This window comes from Anser cygnoides, chromosome 9 (genome assembly GCF_040182565.1).
Source record: "Anser cygnoides isolate HZ-2024a breed goose chromosome 9, Taihu_goose_T2T_genome, whole genome shotgun sequence".
NCBI lineage: Eukaryota > Metazoa > Chordata > Aves > Anseriformes > Anatidae > Anser > Anser cygnoides.
The window spans coordinates 9,464,259-9,482,353 of NC_089881.1; the positions used below are offsets into that span (position 1 = coordinate 9,464,259).

The 18,095-nt window shown below is 40.3% G+C and overlaps 2 protein-coding genes across 4 annotated transcripts in view; one reads left to right on the top strand and one right to left on the bottom strand.

Annotated features, from left to right (window-relative positions):
* LIMS2 (LIM zinc finger domain containing 2) overlaps positions 1 to 17,933 on the top strand; it is a 32,712-nt gene extending 14,779 nt beyond the window's left edge. For both annotated transcript variants that reach the window (XM_048063163.2, XM_048063162.2), the window contains exons 5-10: positions 9,916 to 10,065; positions 10,918 to 11,068; positions 11,891 to 11,983; positions 12,822 to 12,870; positions 13,057 to 13,132; positions 13,957 to 17,933. In XM_048063163.2, the coding sequence (XP_047919120.1) occupies positions 9,916 to 10,065; positions 10,918 to 11,068; positions 11,891 to 11,983; positions 12,822 to 12,870; positions 13,057 to 13,132; positions 13,957 to 14,104 (667 nt within the window). In that variant the 3' untranslated portion in view covers positions 14,105 to 17,933. The remainder of the gene's footprint in view (positions 1 to 9,915; positions 10,066 to 10,917; positions 11,069 to 11,890; positions 11,984 to 12,821; positions 12,871 to 13,056; positions 13,133 to 13,956) is intronic.
* On the bottom strand, positions 368 to 8,135 carry GPR17 (G protein-coupled receptor 17). 2 transcript variants are annotated; one of them, XM_013188019.3, is made up of 2 exons: positions 7,802 to 8,135; positions 368 to 3,258 (listed from the first exon to the last, which is right to left on the bottom strand). In XM_013188019.3, the coding sequence occupies exon 2, from the start codon at positions 3,222 to 3,224 to the stop codon at positions 2,190 to 2,192; it is 1,035 nt and encodes a 344-aa protein (XP_013043473.3). In that variant the 5' UTR covers positions 3,225 to 3,258; positions 7,802 to 8,135; the 3' UTR covers positions 368 to 2,189. The 2 variants fall into 2 exon arrangements, with proteins under 2 accessions (XP_013043473.3, XP_047919118.2); XM_048063161.2 differs by lacking the exon at positions 7,802 to 8,135 and adding an exon at positions 5,893 to 6,034.
* Positions 17,934 to 18,095: the final 162 nt, after the last annotated feature.

Consider the following 18,095-nt stretch of genomic DNA (forward strand, 5'->3'; position numbering starts at 1 on the left):
AGCTTGGAAAGGTAGAGGAGAAGCTATAAGGAGTAGCCTGTTAGGAGATGGGAAATGGAATGAAGAATAGTGTTCTTCATTCAATAAAATGCGTAGAAAGCAGAAATTCAAATTTTAGTAGTGAGTGGATAGGCTCTGGAAAAGAAAGGGATTATAGGCAAAAGGCCAGGTAGCAAGTGAGAAAAAGGGATTATGTGATGCTGGGTAGGCTATTTGTCAAGTAAGCTGCAGAGCAGCAAATCAAGGCATAGCAAAAGTCCAAGAGAATAACATGAGGATTACATCAAAGCATATTCAGCATAAGATTCCACTGGTCTTCAGAAACCATTCATTTTACATATACAGAAACATAAAAATGGGTCCTAAGGTTGATTAATGCGTTTAATTTAGAGGTAAGAAACTAAAAACATAGAAAGAAGCTTGTACAAAAACAAATCATAAGAAAACAAAACTCTCTAGCAGATAGCACCCAGTGTTGCACAGTTCACAGTTAATTTCTGGCTGTCATATGTCTTGAACAAAGCTTACTAGTTTCCTGGAGTTTATATTTTCACTAGCTGAATGGTGGGGAAGTAAAGGTTCTGTATTTGTATCCTGTGCAGTGGGAAGACGTCTCAATCGCTTTTCTGTCCAATCCTGCATGCAACTTCTGTGCCTTAATTTTTAGAGCTGGGTGTAATAGATTTTCTTTTGACACTTTAGCTTGTTAGAATTTGTGCTATTGTCGTAGCACCTAGGAGAGTTCCTGGGTGTTTTTAGGAAAGCAGCTAGGATTGAAACAATTCAGGAAAGAAAAAGTAGGTTTGATTTCATAATTTATGGACCAAACCTAAAATGGTAAGTAGCTCGTTCCTAAAAGCATAGAAGAGGGATGTGTGTGCCTAGGTATGTGTTTGTCCAAAATATAATTCACCTATCGTCATTTCCGCTAACATTTATCACTATAGCATAGAAGCTTTCTGCTAGTAAATACTATCGGAAACTCTTGGGTCCTTTTTCCACTTTCTCATTGTGCCTGGTCTTGCCTGGTGTGTTTGTCATTCCCAGACATATTCCACTGGATGCAGTTTATATCAGTGAGGGTAGTTAAGGTAATCCCTACTTTATCTGCAGTGAATAAATAGGCTTGCTAGATAAATTGCAGAAATTAAATAAATGTAAAACATCTCAAAGGTAAGGATCTCCTTTGGGCAAGTGGGACTTCAGTACACTGGAGGTATTTAAGAGGCATGTGGATGTGGCGCTAAGGGGCATGCTTTTGTGGTGAGAGTTGGTAGGTCAGGTTGGTGGTTGGACTTGATCTCGAAGGTCTTTTCCTACCTGAACAATTCTATTGTTTTTTCCTGTATTTGCTTTTCTTCACCTTCACCATTTTTTAAGACAGAAGTTCACAGTACGTAGTAAAGATGAATGCTGTGTTCCTAAACTGCCCTCTTCCATTCTTCAGTTTGAGTGTTATCAAGACAGCTGATGTTTTGCATGGAACTACGTAAGAGATAAGGTGTAGTGGATGTTGTCTGGCCTTTGTCTGAAGCCATGGGGCCATGGCAGAGGGTAGATAGAAGTAGTAGTGTGAAGCTTAGAGCTCATCTCCAACTCTGAATGCTGGGAAGCAGTTAAAAAATTGTGAGTACTATCTGAATTCCAGTCCTGGTTGGGAGCGTTGCAGTATTTTGCTATTTTTCTTGCTATGACTTAGCATCAGTTTTCTGTCTGTGATGTATAAACACTTTGAATTTGCAACTTGAATAAAATGTGCAAGCACGCTCTCTCTTCAGGCAGATCTACTTCAGGAATGGGTCTCTACTTCTGGTACAATTCCAAAGTAGGCTGTATGCATTGTGCATAGGAAGAGTCCTTGCTGAATGCTTCGGGAATTATGTCCTTTTGAAAAAAGAAGCTGTCCATTTAATAGCCTCTTTGTTCCCTTCCTTATTCCTAAGTGTTCAGCCATGAGTTTCACATCTTGGAAATCAGTAGGACTGTACTTGTGTTTGCAGTTTCGCTAAGACAGGAGCATGTGATCTCAGTTGTCAGAGGGGTTCTTACTAATTCTAGTTCCATTAAAATGATGGAACTTCCCTCCTCAGGAGTGAGTTTCACTTTGGGTAGACTGTCATGCTGCATATCTGCACTCTCTGCTGATTTTGGTGGAACAGAGTGTTCTCATGTTGAAGCAGTGGTAAAAGTCACAGTTCAGATTTAGCACTTAGCGAGCTTTCATTTGTCTTACCCTCATACGTTTGATGCAATATTACAGTCTTTTTACCACAAAACAGGTTGCACAAAGCATCACGGAATTTCTCAGCTACAAAAAAGTACATGACTGGGTCAAAGGCACCATTCAGACTCGTGAGGCAGGAAGTGATACGGTTACTGAGTGCTAGAATGCGCTGTGTTTCACAGGAAGTTTTGGTCCCGTTGTAATGGAGAATATAAATGTAGCGGTTGACATGATAAGGTACAAAGCAGATCATAAAGATCATTAGAACCATGATGATCATTTTGATAGCTTTTTCCTTCAGGTGTGTCTCAACTCTGTTCCCACTCTTCAGGCTTCTGATGATTAGTAAGTAGCAGGTCACTGTGGTAACAAATGGGAAGGTGAATGCAACTGCTAAGGACACAAGAGCATGACGTGATGCCTTTTCTCTGTAGAGCTGCAGGCAGATGGTTGTGTTGTTCATCTCTGCTGTCTGCACGCTGAGCAGCAGAGGTGCCATTGCAACACCAACTATGACCCATAGAAAGGCACATGCCACATGGGCATAAAGGGACCTGCGAAGCTTGATGGACTTCACAGGATGCACAATGGCTAGGAAACGGTCAACGCTGATGCACATGAGGAAGTAGATACTGGCATACATGTTGAGGTAAAAAAGGAAGCCAGTGAGTCTGCACGGGATCTCACCAAATGGCCAATGATTACCAGAAAAATGGTACACCAGGCGGGTGGGAAGCACCAGCACAAACGACAGGTCTGCCACAGCAAGATGCATCAGGAAAACGTTGGCAGGTGTGCCAGACTTCTGGTCCCGGATGAAAAGCCAAAGAGCCAGGGCGTTGCCAACAAAAGCCAAGATGAAGTCTAGGAAGTAGAAAGTGGCAAAAAGTATGTTCTCGAGGTGTGTCTCTTTGCCACATTGCTCTGAAGCTTCCAAAGAGAAGTTTGATTGATTTGAGCAGTTGAAAAGCAGGCTTGAGGGATCTGCTGGGCCATTCATTTTTCACCACAGTTTTGAAGTACAAAAGAAAAACCTGAAAGAATTGAGACAATGTATTACAGAAAAGCCTGGTTCGGGGGGGAGGGGGCGGGAGGAGGAGGGGAGAGGGAGAACAACACAACAAAACACATGGAAAGCAGTGATGTCTCATGTTTGCTGATACAGATATTTTATAGGTCATGTCAGTTTGAGTTTAATCATTTATATAAAAATTCTGAGTACCTCCTGCTCAGCTGGGATTCCAGCCCATTAATTCCTGTTGAAGAAGCCACCATAAAGAGCTAGCTAGTTGGTTATGAGCTTGTCACCAACCTGTGCTGAGATTAGGTGAGTAATAGTCACATGCTTATGTATCTGGTTAATGGAAAAGTGGAAGTGGGTTCTGCATGTCTAGCTAGAAAGTACTTGCTTTGTTTAATTTGAAAGACTGTTTTAGGACTGAAGAGATCCTAATGAATCAGCTTTTCTGAACACACACCTGTTGTAAGGTGACCTACAACAGTCTTGTTCATAAAAGGAGTAGAAGACAGGTCAGGTATTGCTATTAAAAAAAAAAGAAAAGGAAAAGCAAGTTTCCTGAAAATCTTTGATGATTATTATTTTAGTCTGATGTCCTGTATTTGTGGCAAGCACATAGAGTACCGATATAAAGGGAAACTTTTTGGGTGGGTAGCAGCATCTCATTTGAACAGCAAAAAGCACTACATTTATTCAGAAAAGATTACTTGTAATGCCCATGCTGCCGGTTACTGTCAAAGTGCCATCCTTCCCTTACAGCTTTCTTCTTCTCCCAGCATAACTTTCTCTCTTTCTCCCTCAAAAGGCTGAGCTCCACTGTAGCTTATCCAGGAGCTTTTCCAAGTTGGAGCATGGTAAAACTCAGCTTAGCTTTGCCAGTCTCCCTGGTGTCTGCAGGGTCCTGAACAGCATCAACAAAAGGCAATTAGATTTTTCTGAGCACCTACCCAGGGCTTTTTATACATTTCTTGTCTGTCGGTGTAGGTGGTAGGGCAATGCAGGCAGTCTGACTTCCCAGCACTGCCTGTTTCTTGGATTCCTCAGAGGTGTTGCAGTATCCACAGCAATACCTCCATTGTGCTCACTGTTGCATGTTGTACTGATTGACCATTGCTCCATAATACTCAATTCATATGCAAAGGATAAGCAGCTAAGGAAGCTGAAAAAAACTGAGGCAATGTTGTGCTCCAGCTTCTTCTTTCTGTGTACTTTTTTAGCGGTCATCAAGGCAGTGGCAAATACAACTGTATTTGAAAAGCATTATTAAAAACACTGCAGTAATGAAAGCTAAAGACAGGAAGAATTTTCATTGGCTTGAGTATCTGCTTTGCCTAGGGAAACAATGAAATGTCTGTTGTTTCTTTGACACCTTTGTCACCCATGAAAATGTTTTTTCTTTAAGATCGGCCTGCTCCATTTTCCTCTGCTGAGACTGACATTTGAAGATGGTGGCTGACATTATTACCTAGAATATGTAGTCTTGGGCAAAAGCTGTGCTATGTGCTGAAATCTTACAGCATTAGACAGCTGATCCAAGGTATTAGACAGTGCATCCAACTTGCCAGTACAATTTACAATTAGAATATTGGTGGCTGATTGAGAAACTGAAATGGGTGATTTAGAACAGCCCAGTACATTGGAAAAAGTAATTCCTGTCTTTTGTTTGGCTGCTGTCACTTTCAGGTGGGCAGAAAACTACAGTAGCTAGAAATGAATATGCTGGACCACTTTGCTTAGTTCAGAGTTAAAGAAACAAAAGTCAACAGAAGGGAGAATAAAGAAAATTTAGAAAATGAAATTTCTTCACATGGCCACAGAGGGGCCTTCTTACTCCAGGCACTGCCTAGCTGCACTGTATGTTTATGGCACAGAAAAGACTAGGTTTGACTCTCTGGGTTATTACTGCCTACTGCCGGCTGCGTTCTAGTTCGTAGTCCTAGAGAAGGCAACCACTTACTAGCTTGGAATCACTAGAAGTGCACATGCAAAGATGACTTTTTTCCAAGGGACATTTCATTTTATAAAAATATGTGACATCTTCTACTATGCAGTTCCTGCTACTTCCACGTACAAAAAAGAGAACTCACTGTTGCTGTTTTCTGTGTGAATTTCATGGGGTTGCAGAGGAGCCCGCAAGTTTTGTTTTCAGTGTTTGTTTGTCCTTATAAAGTAAAACCTGCAAGTATTTTTTGAACACAAGAGTTTGTGGTTTCTATGTGTTACTAAAGTTGTATGCTCAAATATTTGTCCTGTCTGGATGGAATTAGTTTAAATATGTATTTTTATATTGCATAGCAAAGAAGTATGCCTTTTTACTGGCTGTTAATCTACAGTGGTACCTATCTTCTTTCCTTATTTTTTTTTATGTGTAAACAATGTAATGAAGTGGTCTTTGTATATACATACACACTTGCCAGTGATGAGGTGGTCTGATGGTTAAGTGTTACTCTTTATAGGGTTGTGACACCATTGAAAAAGCAGGAAATGTTGGACTAGACCAGCTGAAATGGCTGAAGCGAGGGGAACTGACAGGGATGTCGCTCGCCTTGATGACAGTCATTTAAATCAGTTCAGGAAACAAAGCAGTAATCCCTGTTCACAAGGTAGATGCTAGGGGTTTAGCAGCCTGACACACCAAACGGGTTCTTACTTGAGCTTATTTCCTGAGGAAGATCTTTGGAATTCAGATTCAGCTGACTGTCAGTGCAAGCCGTGGAATAGCCAAGGCATTAAATCAAGGGTTTTTCCTCGGTGATGTCAGTGTTGACTCTGCCATTGATTTCTATCTGGACATGTTTTCACTGCAAAATACTGTGGGGTGGAGGAGAAAGGAGAAGGTTAGACTATCTAGAAGCCCAGTGTGCCAGTGGCAAGAAGGGGGAGTCTTAGAGCAGATGACAAAATTTAAATAGATTCTGTCTCCTGCAAATGAGTGCCTTCACATGAGAGCTGCTGTTACCTTATTTACTTTTTAGATGAAGGTGAAGGAAGATATTTTTCATTGCCTGTTTGAAACTGTAGAAAAGAGAAGTGGGTCTCTTTCTGATTTTGTGTAGGTTTTGAGTTAGAAAGGAATTTATATCACGTTTTTTATTTTCTTTACATTTCTGTTTGTTGACATGGAAAATTGTGATGTAACGCTTGACTAGGACAGAAAAAAAGTTTTGCTAGTGCTAATTTGCTAATGTTTTGCTAGAATTAATTGTTGAGCTTATATTTAGAATTGTGTAGTTTTCAACAACAAGCTGCAACTTTACAAAAATAATTACAAAAATGACAACTACAAATATACAAAAAAAAGTTTTTGTATATTTGTAGTTGCAGACTGTAGAAAGTCCTTTACTGTTATTTAAAGCTGCACTTTTGTTTTGCTTGTTTCTATCCTATCAATTTAAATAACTGTGTTTACTTTTTAGGCTTTTTCTTTCTTTTTGGCTTGTTATGCCTACAAAAAAGCACACTCTTAAGTCCTAGAAAACCTGTTGTACTCGTCTGTATGAATGCTGACAGCAAACTAGCAACTTTCCCAAATGGCCTAGAATGTGTAGTTTGTGCTAAGGCACATAGCATAGTGCAAGAGGCTTTGACTCCACAGACAGAACACTTCTTTAGGAGTCTGGCTCATTGTCTGCTTGCACCCTTGGTGTTGTGTGAATATGAAGTGATTTACGTATTGCTGAACAGAGCACTATTCTGGAGTAAGCCATTATCCCAGGCCTCCCAGGACTGAGCTGTGAGAGGAATGTCACTTCTCATTTGAAATGCAAGCACACTGACCATATTTTATGTGCCTCTTTCTCTTTGGCTCAGAAATAAGCAAGAAAAAATCCACAAGGCTGTCAGGATAGGTACAACATGGCTACCTTTTCAACAGATGCTCAACCTGTCATTAATGCAACAATTAATAAACAGAAAAAAATAATTAGCTTATCATATGTTATTTCCCTGGCTAATTTGGAGATTTTGTTACAGTGTCCACTGCAGGTAAGTGTGAAGTATATGCTGAGGTTTGTGGTGGATTTCAGAAATTACTGTTCTCATGCTCAGCTAGAGCAGTTTCTGGTTTGGGAATATGCCAGTTTGTGGTGTTGTATGCTTATGGTTGTAGTGTTTTGTCAAATGGGAGTGTCTCCTATCTTTCAGTGAAAGTACTTTTCGTTAGAAATAGTCCAGTTCTGACTGATATTATTCTCCTGAAAACCGCTCTCTGCTGAGCCTCCCATCCTTCAGCTGAAATATTAGTTCCTTATAAGCATCAAAGCAGTGTCAGAGTGTGCAGGGCACACCACGTAACTGTCAGTTTTCCAGGCACAAATGGATGGACATGAAATACAGAAATTTGAAAAGTTTTATGTTTTGGAGCAGTGATGTAAAGAAGAGTGAGGATAATGAAGTTATTCTTTGAACTTGAAAAGATGCTGCCTGTTCTTAGTTTCAAACATTTCAATTACATTCATCAGGCTCTCCATGTGTGTCTTTCCACCTCGCTCACACCAGCTAAAACTAATGCCACTAGGAAAGTTCCTTCATTATTCTGCTAACAGAAGTTTGTCTCTTACCTCTTTACCGTGCAGTCCTATGGGTGGAGTATAGGGTCCTTCTGGGGAAAATCTCAGGGAACTCCTGATGGCAGCAAACCAAAAAGAAGCAGCAGCGGTGAAACTAGGAGACGATCCAAAAAGAGCACACAGTTGCAGAGTTGCTGAGGGTGGAGAAGGGAGCCCCTCTATATAGTGTCCTTCTAGCTCTGATAGTGCATTATCAGCTCAGTCACACAACAGAGCAGGGGAGAGGACACCCCTGCACTGAAGAGCACTCTTCTTCCCAGCTGAGCCCTTGGCATGGGGTTTGCTGCTGCTGTTACAGATATGAATATACTGTATGAATATTCCAGTGTTCATGGTGCTACTGTGGTAGCTACAATGGCTACTACTGAACTCCCAGCCTTTAACACAGACTTCTTGGAGTCCCCTGATTATTTTAGGAGGGTGGAGAGAAGCATTGTTTGGGGGAAGTCGGGTATTAATAGACACAACAGGACATTTCAGAATGGGATAATTCCATAATGGTGGGAGTGCGGAGAGGGAGAGGGGCGGCTGCTATGGTAACAGCTCAGCCTGTCCAACACTTCCCTTTGCTTGCAATAGAGGAGGGTCTATGGGGCGGCTGAGAGGGTTTGTGAATGAGGAGGGGTTGATAATGGTTTATCAGTGCAAATGGGTGAAGGCACCTTATTCAGCTGAATGAGAGGGGGCTCTTTCAGGACACTTGCTTCAGGGTCCCTATGTCCTGCCCCATATAATTACTCTCCATTTGACAGTGCCGAATAAAATTGATGCCTTTATGCTGAGATGAGCACAGCTGCATGTTTCCTTATAATGGGATGCTGTCTGCTTTTTCTGGACTCCGTCTGGGCAGACAGTAGTTCCAGCCCTGGAGAGAAACTCTTGCTGACAGGAGGGCTCAGATTTGGAGAGAATAATAATGATACTTAGCACTAAGACGGGCGCCTGCCAGCTGAGGGTCATAAATGTTTGACGTCTCACAACAACATCTGTGTTGTATCCGTATCCCCATTTTACAGATCTAAGCGTAAGTGATTCATCATACCAGAATTTTGGAAGGGGCCCTGCAATGAACCCACCATCTCAGCCATAAATCCACCCTTTCTGTTTGAACTTTTCCTTTTGTCTGTGTCTGTTGAGAATGACCTGTAAATCTCAGAGTTTCTCATAGTGATATTGTGAAAGGAATTAAACAGGATTCTCTGTTTTGCGATTGTGAAACCAGCAGAACTCATTCCTCTCTCATTTTTGTTTTACCATAAATTCTTCCCAGCCTGCAGCATTGCTGCTAGAGCAGTAGGCAAATAAACTGAACAGTTTCTTCTCTGAGCTTCTAAGCAATTGAGATAAAACTGGTGGATTCCTTCAGCCTTTACCAAAGTCCCTTTTATGCCTTTCCCCAAGTTTTGCTACTGCAAATTTGGCTTATCTGCCTGTTCAGGGCTGTACTTATAATATGTTTTAGAACAAGAGATAGAAACAGTTACGTTTGCCATGTAAAACGGCATAGTTCTTTTTTTTAATTTATTTATTAAAACTTAGGACTAAAAGGAAGTTGTAGACAGAGGAGCTGGGATTCAATAGCTTCTTGTTTGTCCTAGCTGTTGAAGACTAAGGAATCCAGCCATGGTAAAGGCATTCGAGCAATGTGCTGTGGTTTAATAGTTTTTAATTATCATTCCTCAACTTTCCCCCCTCCCCTTCCCCCAGTCCTGTAATGCCTCTGATATGTCTGGATGCCATAGGTATTAACAGAGAGAGGGTGTTGCCACCTTTCCTTGTCCACCTCTCAGAAAGGATTGGATCTAGAAGAGCTGGAAGGACTACCTGGAAGACTGTCAGGTGATGGTAGCTGTGGAACATCTATAGTATGGTATATAAATCAGAGACTGTTGGAGGAGTGTTCTGAGGAAATGTTGCTTGGAGACTGTTCTATCTGCATATTATTTTCTGTGCGACTGGTGTGACAGACAGGATACTAAACTAAATGATGTTCAGTTTTACCTCAGAAGATATTTCTCCGATTACATAAAGTACATCTTACAGCATGCAGTATACGTTTTTTTAGTAGAAAGAATTTCCTGATGTTTTCTTTCTTTGTTAACCAGGCATCTGTGCAGGCCATGCCATAACCGTGAAAAAGCTAAGGGCCTGGGCAAGTACATCTGTCAGAAGTGCCATCTGATAATTGATGAGCAGCCGCTGATGTTTAGGAATGATTCCTACCATCCAGATCACTTCAACTGCACCCACTGTGGGTATGTTCTTGTATTCTAAACCCTGCCAACAAAGGAGAGAGACAAACAGTACAGTCAGCAATGCAGCCCTTTCCAAGGCCTAAACTTTGCTGCCTTCACATTGTTGAACAAACAGAAATTCTTTGAGGAAAAATGGAGACATTGGGAAAGCCCAGAACTGCAGTTTTATTTTTCTGTATGTTGTTCTTCTGTCCTGTACTGAAAATGATAACAGTTCCTTGGTGTGAACTTACATCAAAGGCCGTGTGCAGATTATAATCAAAGTGCTGTACAAAGATAGTATTTACCAGTCTACTCAAAATAGTTCCATTTTGCATTTCTGGATCGGCGGAAAAAAAAAAAAAGACTTGGAGAGGTGTGTCTGTCTTCTGGCACAGTCTATTATTACCATGCTGATACCTGTCTGACATAAGTTACTTCTCAGAGAGGCAGTGTAACTGGAGCATAGTACTGCCCTTGTATGGGTAACAGTGCCGAGGAATAAGGTAAATTGGTTGCTGCTGACCACTACTGGAATAGTCCTTTTACCTGAGCTATCGCATTCAAAGAAGCTTGAGTCTTTGCATGACACAATATCATTGCATGTAAGTGCACCTCATATTTCTGCCAGAGTATCTAGCTGAAAACATGATACTCCATGTGTGTTCTCTTGTAGCAACCTGAGAAAGAAAATTTAGAAAAAAACAGTCAACAATAGCTGTATTTCGCTAGCTGAATTTAATGACGCAGTATTTACAGCATGAACATTGCCAAAATATATTAACTTTCAAGCTTAGTCTTCTGAGATATCATCTCAGGATTTAAGGAGCTTCACTTGGTGTTCTTACTTCAGGGACACGTTTGTGTTTTCAGGAAGGAGTTGACTGCTGAGGCCCGGGAACTGAAGGGAGAACTGTATTGCCTGCCCTGCCATGACAAGATGGGAATCCCCATCTGTGGAGCCTGCCGCAGGCCCATTGAGGGACGAGTGGTCAATGCTCTGGGAAAGCAATGGCATGTTGAGGTAAGGCTTCTCTGAATCTGAAATGTCCTTCAGGAACCATTTTGGAAGAGGACTACCGCTCTTTGGAAGCTGTAGATGATTACGTGATGTGTAACATAAGAATTCAGACAGGAAGCAATTGCTTATGTTTCAGATTTTCTTCACCTTATGTCAGTGAATGAGTATAGCAGGTTCATCAGAATTGCACTGCAAACCTTCTTGCAGAATATGGTTCACAAAATAGCATTTACTTACTAACAAATTTAAATAATTATTTACCTGGATATACTAACGTATATTCTTTCCACCCCTAGTTAGAAGGTTTGTTACAATTTTAGAATTTGTAATGTAGGCAAAACCAGTGCAATTTTCACCTTTAAAGCCTTTTCAGGTCATTTTTTTCTATAACTTTCAGCTGAGTTGTCTCAGCTTGCTCTGAAGTTTTGTACTGATTTATGTTTTTGGTAACAAACCTCCCAAGGCTGAACTGTGAAAGAGATGCTGCTGCTCATTTGGACTGCATTCATACCAACCCTATTTTATGTTCCTGTTTCTTTTCTCTGAAACAAGCAAGATAATATTCCACAAGTCTATCAGTATAGACACAATGTGATTCCCTTTCAGCAGGTGTTCTACTTATCTTTAATGTAATTCTTAGTTACTAATAACAGACTAAATATTTCCTCTTTCTTCTCACTCTCATAATTTCCAGTCCCAGTTTTATTAAATCATTAAGTCTCCTTTACTGAGCTATGATTTGCAGACAGAACAGTACCCATGCAAATTTTTCCCTGGTGATGGAAAAGTCACATTGCTTGCCAGTGAGTCTTCTTTCTTTTACAGCATTTTGTTTGTGCCAAATGTGAGAAGCCATTCTTGGGGCACCGACACTACGAGAAAAAAGGACTGGCTTATTGTGAAACTCACTATAACCAGGTAAATTCTGTCATCTGTGCTGTAGGCACACACTCTGGCTGCCGAATGCTTTGGTAATCTCAATTGGTAGAGGCACACAGTATTAAGAAATTACTGAGATTTAACTGAAAAATATAGGTTTTCTTGGTAGATGTGAAAAGTGATGCTGAGAACAGAATAGAAATGTCTTGTGGAGTTTGATTTTTCTTTGTTCCATTGAGAGAAGAAATACTGACTATAGGTAGCAATTAAAATCCCTTTAATTCTACTCCAAAACTATTTGTATGGACTTCTTTGTTAATTACTGACTTCTGTGGGCCTGAAATTTTTGTTGTGCTGTCTAACACGTAAGAAAAGTATGTTTCACAAGTCAACACAAATGTATTTTTACTGTACAGTGGGCAGCTATGAATTTGGTATTTTCTTCTCTCAGATAAGTTAGTCTCTTTCTTTTGTAAGAGATAAGTGTTACTGTTTTGAAAGTAGCTGTAGGTTTTGTTTTGGTGTTTATAGTTTAGCATCAGGAGATGTTTGTCTTCAATGAGTGTCATACTTTACAGATCCTGTAATACTCAAATTGTCCCATGTACAGGACTTTAAGATCACATAACAGTGGTAGAGTGTGAAGCATCAACAAAAAAGGTCTTGTAGTATTTAGTAGTATGAGATCCAAATGAACATAGAAAATTTGGCAAGTGTATGAGAAGTTATTCAGAAGACTTAAATTGGTATATCTGGGGGCTACTGCAATGTCTGGTAATTCACTAAGTAGAATTTAATGTTCCCACCAGCTGTGTGATTTGGGGAGCATGAGCAGTCAGTAACATGAGTTCCTGTTCTTATTTCTTTTGCTGTGCAGCTCTTTGGCGACGTCTGCTACAACTGCAGCCACGTGATAGAAGGAGATGGTAAGATTTGTTCCCTACTTGTTTTGGGTCGCTGTCCCTTTTCCATTTGTTAGTGCAGCTGTTGCAATCCCACAGTTGCAAGGCACCAGTGTTTCTTTACACATCTGGCCTCATTTGAATTTGGATACAAATCCAAATTCAAATAATCTGGCAGTTTCCTTTTATTTTGTGCTTTTGCTTTTGCAGTGGTATCAGCTCTTAACAAGGCCTGGTGTGTGAATTGCTTCTCCTGCTCCACCTGCAACATCAAGCTTACGCTGAAGTAAGTCAGTGTTTATAGTTTGCCCCTGAGGCAGGGTATCAGCTTGGGGGTGCCATGAGCCAGTGCCCCTCTGAAGGGCGATGTACTACTGACCCACTGAGCAGTAATGCTTTTTCTCTGTGGGAGTGAGTATTTTCAATCCCTTGGATTTCAGAACTGCAAGAGAACTGGGACTCAATGTATTCTCTACTTTATTTTCCTTCTGTTCATGAAGGAAGAATCTGTTTTGTGAGAAGATTGAGTAAGAGGACAGCTCTACAGAAGGAAGGCTTTAAACTTTAAGTAACTGCCTGTCCTGAAATACCTGTAGCTTCCATGGCTCCTTAGTCTGTATGCTCCCCTCACTGACAGTACTTGCAATTGCTTAGATTAGCATAATATTTTCTTTCAGATTAGTTACCCCAAATATGTAGAAGAGGAATAGAAAACAAAGTGTTCCTACATTTTCTTTTCTCAGGTTCAAACCCCTTAACCTGCTATGCTGGATTGGCCCTACCGGTCTTGGATATGAAGGAGCTCTAATTCATCACAAAGGGGACCTTTGAAATTATATTTCCATTCCAAGATAGCATTGTTATTCTAGGCTGTTAAGTACAAATGCATAGCAAAATCTTGCTCCTTACTAAGCTAGCAATACTAAAGACCCTCATTCCCTGATTAAAATCTCATCTTTATACTTGCATGAGCAGACAAGGAGGTGAGGTGTTTTACAAATGCAGTAGAAAGCAAGCAGCTGCATTTATGTAGATGCACACAGACTTGATTTAGTCAGGGATATAGTTTGAAAATAGTGCTTTAATAGCTCTCTGTTCTTTGTGTTAAAGGAATAAGTTTGTGGAGTTTGACATGAAGCCTGTATGCAAGAAATGCTATGAGAAATTCCCACTGGAGCTGAAGAAACGCCTGAAGAAGTTGTCAGAGCTGGCATCCAAGAAGGCACACCCCAAAGCTCTGGATTTAAACTCAGCTTAAACAGGTCTGTCAGTCTACTGACTGTACTCTTACAGTCATAAGATGCTGCTCACAGCAGCTATTGACGTCAGAGAGAACAAGTGAACTAAGAACAAGTGAAAGAACTAAGAACAAGTGAAACCAAAGATAAGTAGTACCTTCCCCTGCTTCTGGTAATGTGGCTTGCATCTTTACTATCCCTTTTCTCAAGCAATTTTCTATTAACACTGGCACAAAGAGCAGTTTACAGGCTGGTTATTAATTTGCTAATAACTTTTTTTGCCTTTGTTGAGCTGTACACAATCTTTCCTTCTTCAGCTGAACTGTACTTCTCTTTCCAGTCCTCTATAGTCTAAAGAATTTGGAAATACTGGTTGAGTGTAGGGGTGGAAGAAATGTGTGGTTTGCTCTTTTTTTTTGGTTAAAATATAAATATTTCTCTTCTTACCCTGGGCGAAGACTTTTTTTTTTTTTTTTTAAATATCCAGGCAAATACTCTGAAAGCTGTCACTCCTTGCTACATGCAAGATGCAGTAGTCATTGTCCAGATTCCTCCTGAGCATATATGGATGCTGTACAGTCCTCCTGGTTTGCAGGTTTACTGAGTAAGCTCAGAAGCCAATAGTTATTGTACTTGATGGCATCTACATTGCCTACTTGTCTGAGTCAGGACCAATGATAAGGCAGCTGAAGAAGTTTTCTTTGCTGCTTCCCTATTCAACAGTAAGAAGATTGCAGTTACCAAGGCCAAGTCAGCTTCTTCAAAATAGTTGGGCTCTCCATAAGGAGGAGGTGGCTATGGAAAAGGACAATTATTTTTTTTTTTAGAAACTGACACTATAATTTTCTCAGTCTGTTCTCTACTACGTCATGGGTACTAGAGCTTCCAGTGGTCAACACAAAGCATGTCCTGTCCACTGACACAGCTGATGTTTCTTGAGGCAGTGTGTCATTCTTTTGCATGATGAAATCCAGTTTATAATATGGTATTAATTTAAGTGCTTCAGTTTCAAATCCAGTCCTTCTCACTTTATTTGAAAGGTGAGAATATACTCTTAGGTCACTATCCAGAAAGCGTAGTTACATGAAGGAATTTCTAATATTTAGAGTTGATAGCAGATGCAATTTTGTGGAGAAAAAATAGTAAATATTTTTCTTAAATTTTTCAACCAAGTAAGAGTTACCCATCAACTTTCTTCTTAAGACCTGAGTGTACTTAAAGAGAGGACCTCAGACTTCAATCTGTACCTCTTAAGAGTACAGTTTTGCTTCCAGGTTTCTTTCTGCTCCATAGTTTTCCCTGTCACTAGTGCAGTTTCACTGGTCCTACTGCCTCTGCTAGTACAACCCAAGGTGCTGAGAAGTGTATTGGTTTTGAACATTCTCAGTACTTCTTTAAGGGTGAGCCATCAGCAGAGCTGTTCTGAGTCCACCTGTGAGCTACTGAGACCTTTGAAGGTGTGTCCTGTGGTTTCCTGTGCTGAACTTAGCTGAGCAGCCTGAGAATCCCTTTCCATGAATATTTGGAGACTATCTGCCCTTTTTGCAAGGTGAACAGGATGGAAGGCACTGGAGGACTGCTGTCCCATGTGTGACTTAAATCTGCCAAAAAGTGTATCGTTTAGTAGGTCAAACGAAGAAAGCAGTTGGGTCTTGGCAGCACCCTGCAGCCCCAGGTGAATTAGTTAGCAAGAAATTAAAGCTTCCTCACTTTTGGCGTGTATGAGCAGCAACTGGGTTGGGGCAATAAGCTGCCTTAAAATTGCCCTCACTGCCATCGTACTCTGCTCAGAATGGATCTACACGAGATGATAGCTAAAGCACTGATAGCTGTTAACATGCGTGCTGTAGCCACTACCCATGAAACTGCAGCAGCGATATATCGTAGCAGTGGTGAGAAATTCTGGTTAACTGTGTGCAGGTAAGAATCCCACCATCTCTTAGATACTGGCTTTCCTAATTCAATTTCCTTCAGCTGCTTTGCTTTTTTGTTGTCTTAATTTACCATAAGCTCTTAACTGGGGTATACTGCATCCACTGTAACACTATGAGGGGATAGGCTTTAATCTGATGGTAGAACTCTTGCATCGTCTTCTGACCAATGTGCACTGCAGATTACACTAATAGTAGCTGCTTTTGTCACTGCTTTAGGAGAACATGTGACTTGGGCCTGTTCTCTCACTAGCCTTTAAATGGTCTTTTAGTTAAGAGCACAAAGAGCAGCATGTCTTTTAGTGCAGTAGTATGTGGCCACTGAAAAGACTGGTCTTGTAAGCCTATTCTTTGGCATTTGGTTGACACAGTAAAGCACAAAACTTCAGATCTAGGTGCAATTCACTATGTTACGCAGATTCTTCTCAGCACAAAGCATGGAGGTCTGTTCCTATAATCTTAGTCACAGGCCACACCTAATGCCAAATCTGAGCAGCTGTGTGTCTTCAGCTTCCTGGGAAAATGGTGGAGGAACACAAAGCTGTGTGCTTACTGGTAAATGCAGAATGGCTGGTTAACTAGCTGGCAGTAGGAAATACTCTTTTAGTGGCCACTCAAGTTCAGCAATGGAAAATGCATGCATGTAGAGGCAAATGGAATTACTACTGCAAGTAGAGATTTAGTGTGTCCTCTCACTTTGTCTCATGTTAGAAATTCAGTAGGCCAAATAAGCTTCAGCATTCAAAGGATAGTCGATATCATTTTCTTTCATAAGCTGTTCAGTTCTTTACAATCTGGATTTTGCCCTTCTCTTCAGAGCATTTCTCAAAATTAGTGGAGGGAAAAAATCATCATAGTCATTGATCTCTATAAGTAGCATATTGTGACGATATGTTAGCATCTCTTGAATTATTATTTTTTCACAATTACCTTTCTTATCCTGCCATGTGCAGAGATAGAATAATTAACGTTACTCCTGTACCTTTTGTGAGACAGTGGAATTGAGGGAGTAAGAGAAATAATTATAAATACTTTGAAGAAGTGCATCTTCCCTTTACCTTTTTGAGTCTACTTTTTTAGAAAATAAGTAGAACATAATGCAGACTTAAAAATTCTGCTTAGTGTGTTGACAGGCTGACATTGTTTTTTTTTTTTTTAAATAAAGTCAAGGTCTTGGTCAGAAATAAGCTGCATGCTTTTTTCATTGCTGTAAATAGACATTCTGACCAAATTCATCCTACGTGTCATACCACTGGAGAGCATAGATTTATATCAAGGGTGAATTTGGCTCAGAAGTCTATACTGACTAAAAGCTGTTGTCTCATTACATACATTTATAGTTTACATTCATATTTATACTGAATTACAATGACTAATATTCACTGACTACACTTGAAAATGGTTATGCTTTTAAAAATCACAGCATGTGAAGCTTATTTGTATTAAAAGGGTATGTTAATCACTTGCTATCTTTCTTCATGGCAAACTAATCTGCTATCTAGGGTTTGCATCCCAGCCTTTATTTTCACAACAGTCTGTGCAATGTATGCAAATGTCCAGCCTTCTGTACAGAGAGCTTCTAGATGTTGTGTGTTTTGTATTAGATGATGTGACTGACGCTTTTAAATCAGTGGTTAGATGGTGAAGGAATAGGTTGCAGACGAATGTAATAAATGCAGTTGCACTAGTCTGTAAAGCACCATTAAGTGCTAAGGATAGCACAGACTGAGTAAAAGAACTAGCAGCTATTAGTCATGGTTCAGGCCTTGATGATAAGTGTAGATTCTGCACAGTGTGGAGCTCTCGTTTTATCACACATTGCTTATGCTGTCTAACCTAACGTGACTGTGGATTGAAATACTGTAATACTATACCTGTTTGTGTTCCTGTAATAAAGTTAATTGTAATACATTTTAAATCTTTGCACAAAAAAAAAAAAAAAACCAAGTTGTATATAGTACATTTACAATTGCAGTGCTGACCAGTGGAGCATTACACATCATGAGGAGCTCTGAGGATTGCCCAGATCTGATTCAATGTTGTGTTGTGTTGAATTTTTTGGATGTGTTGCTTCAATGGT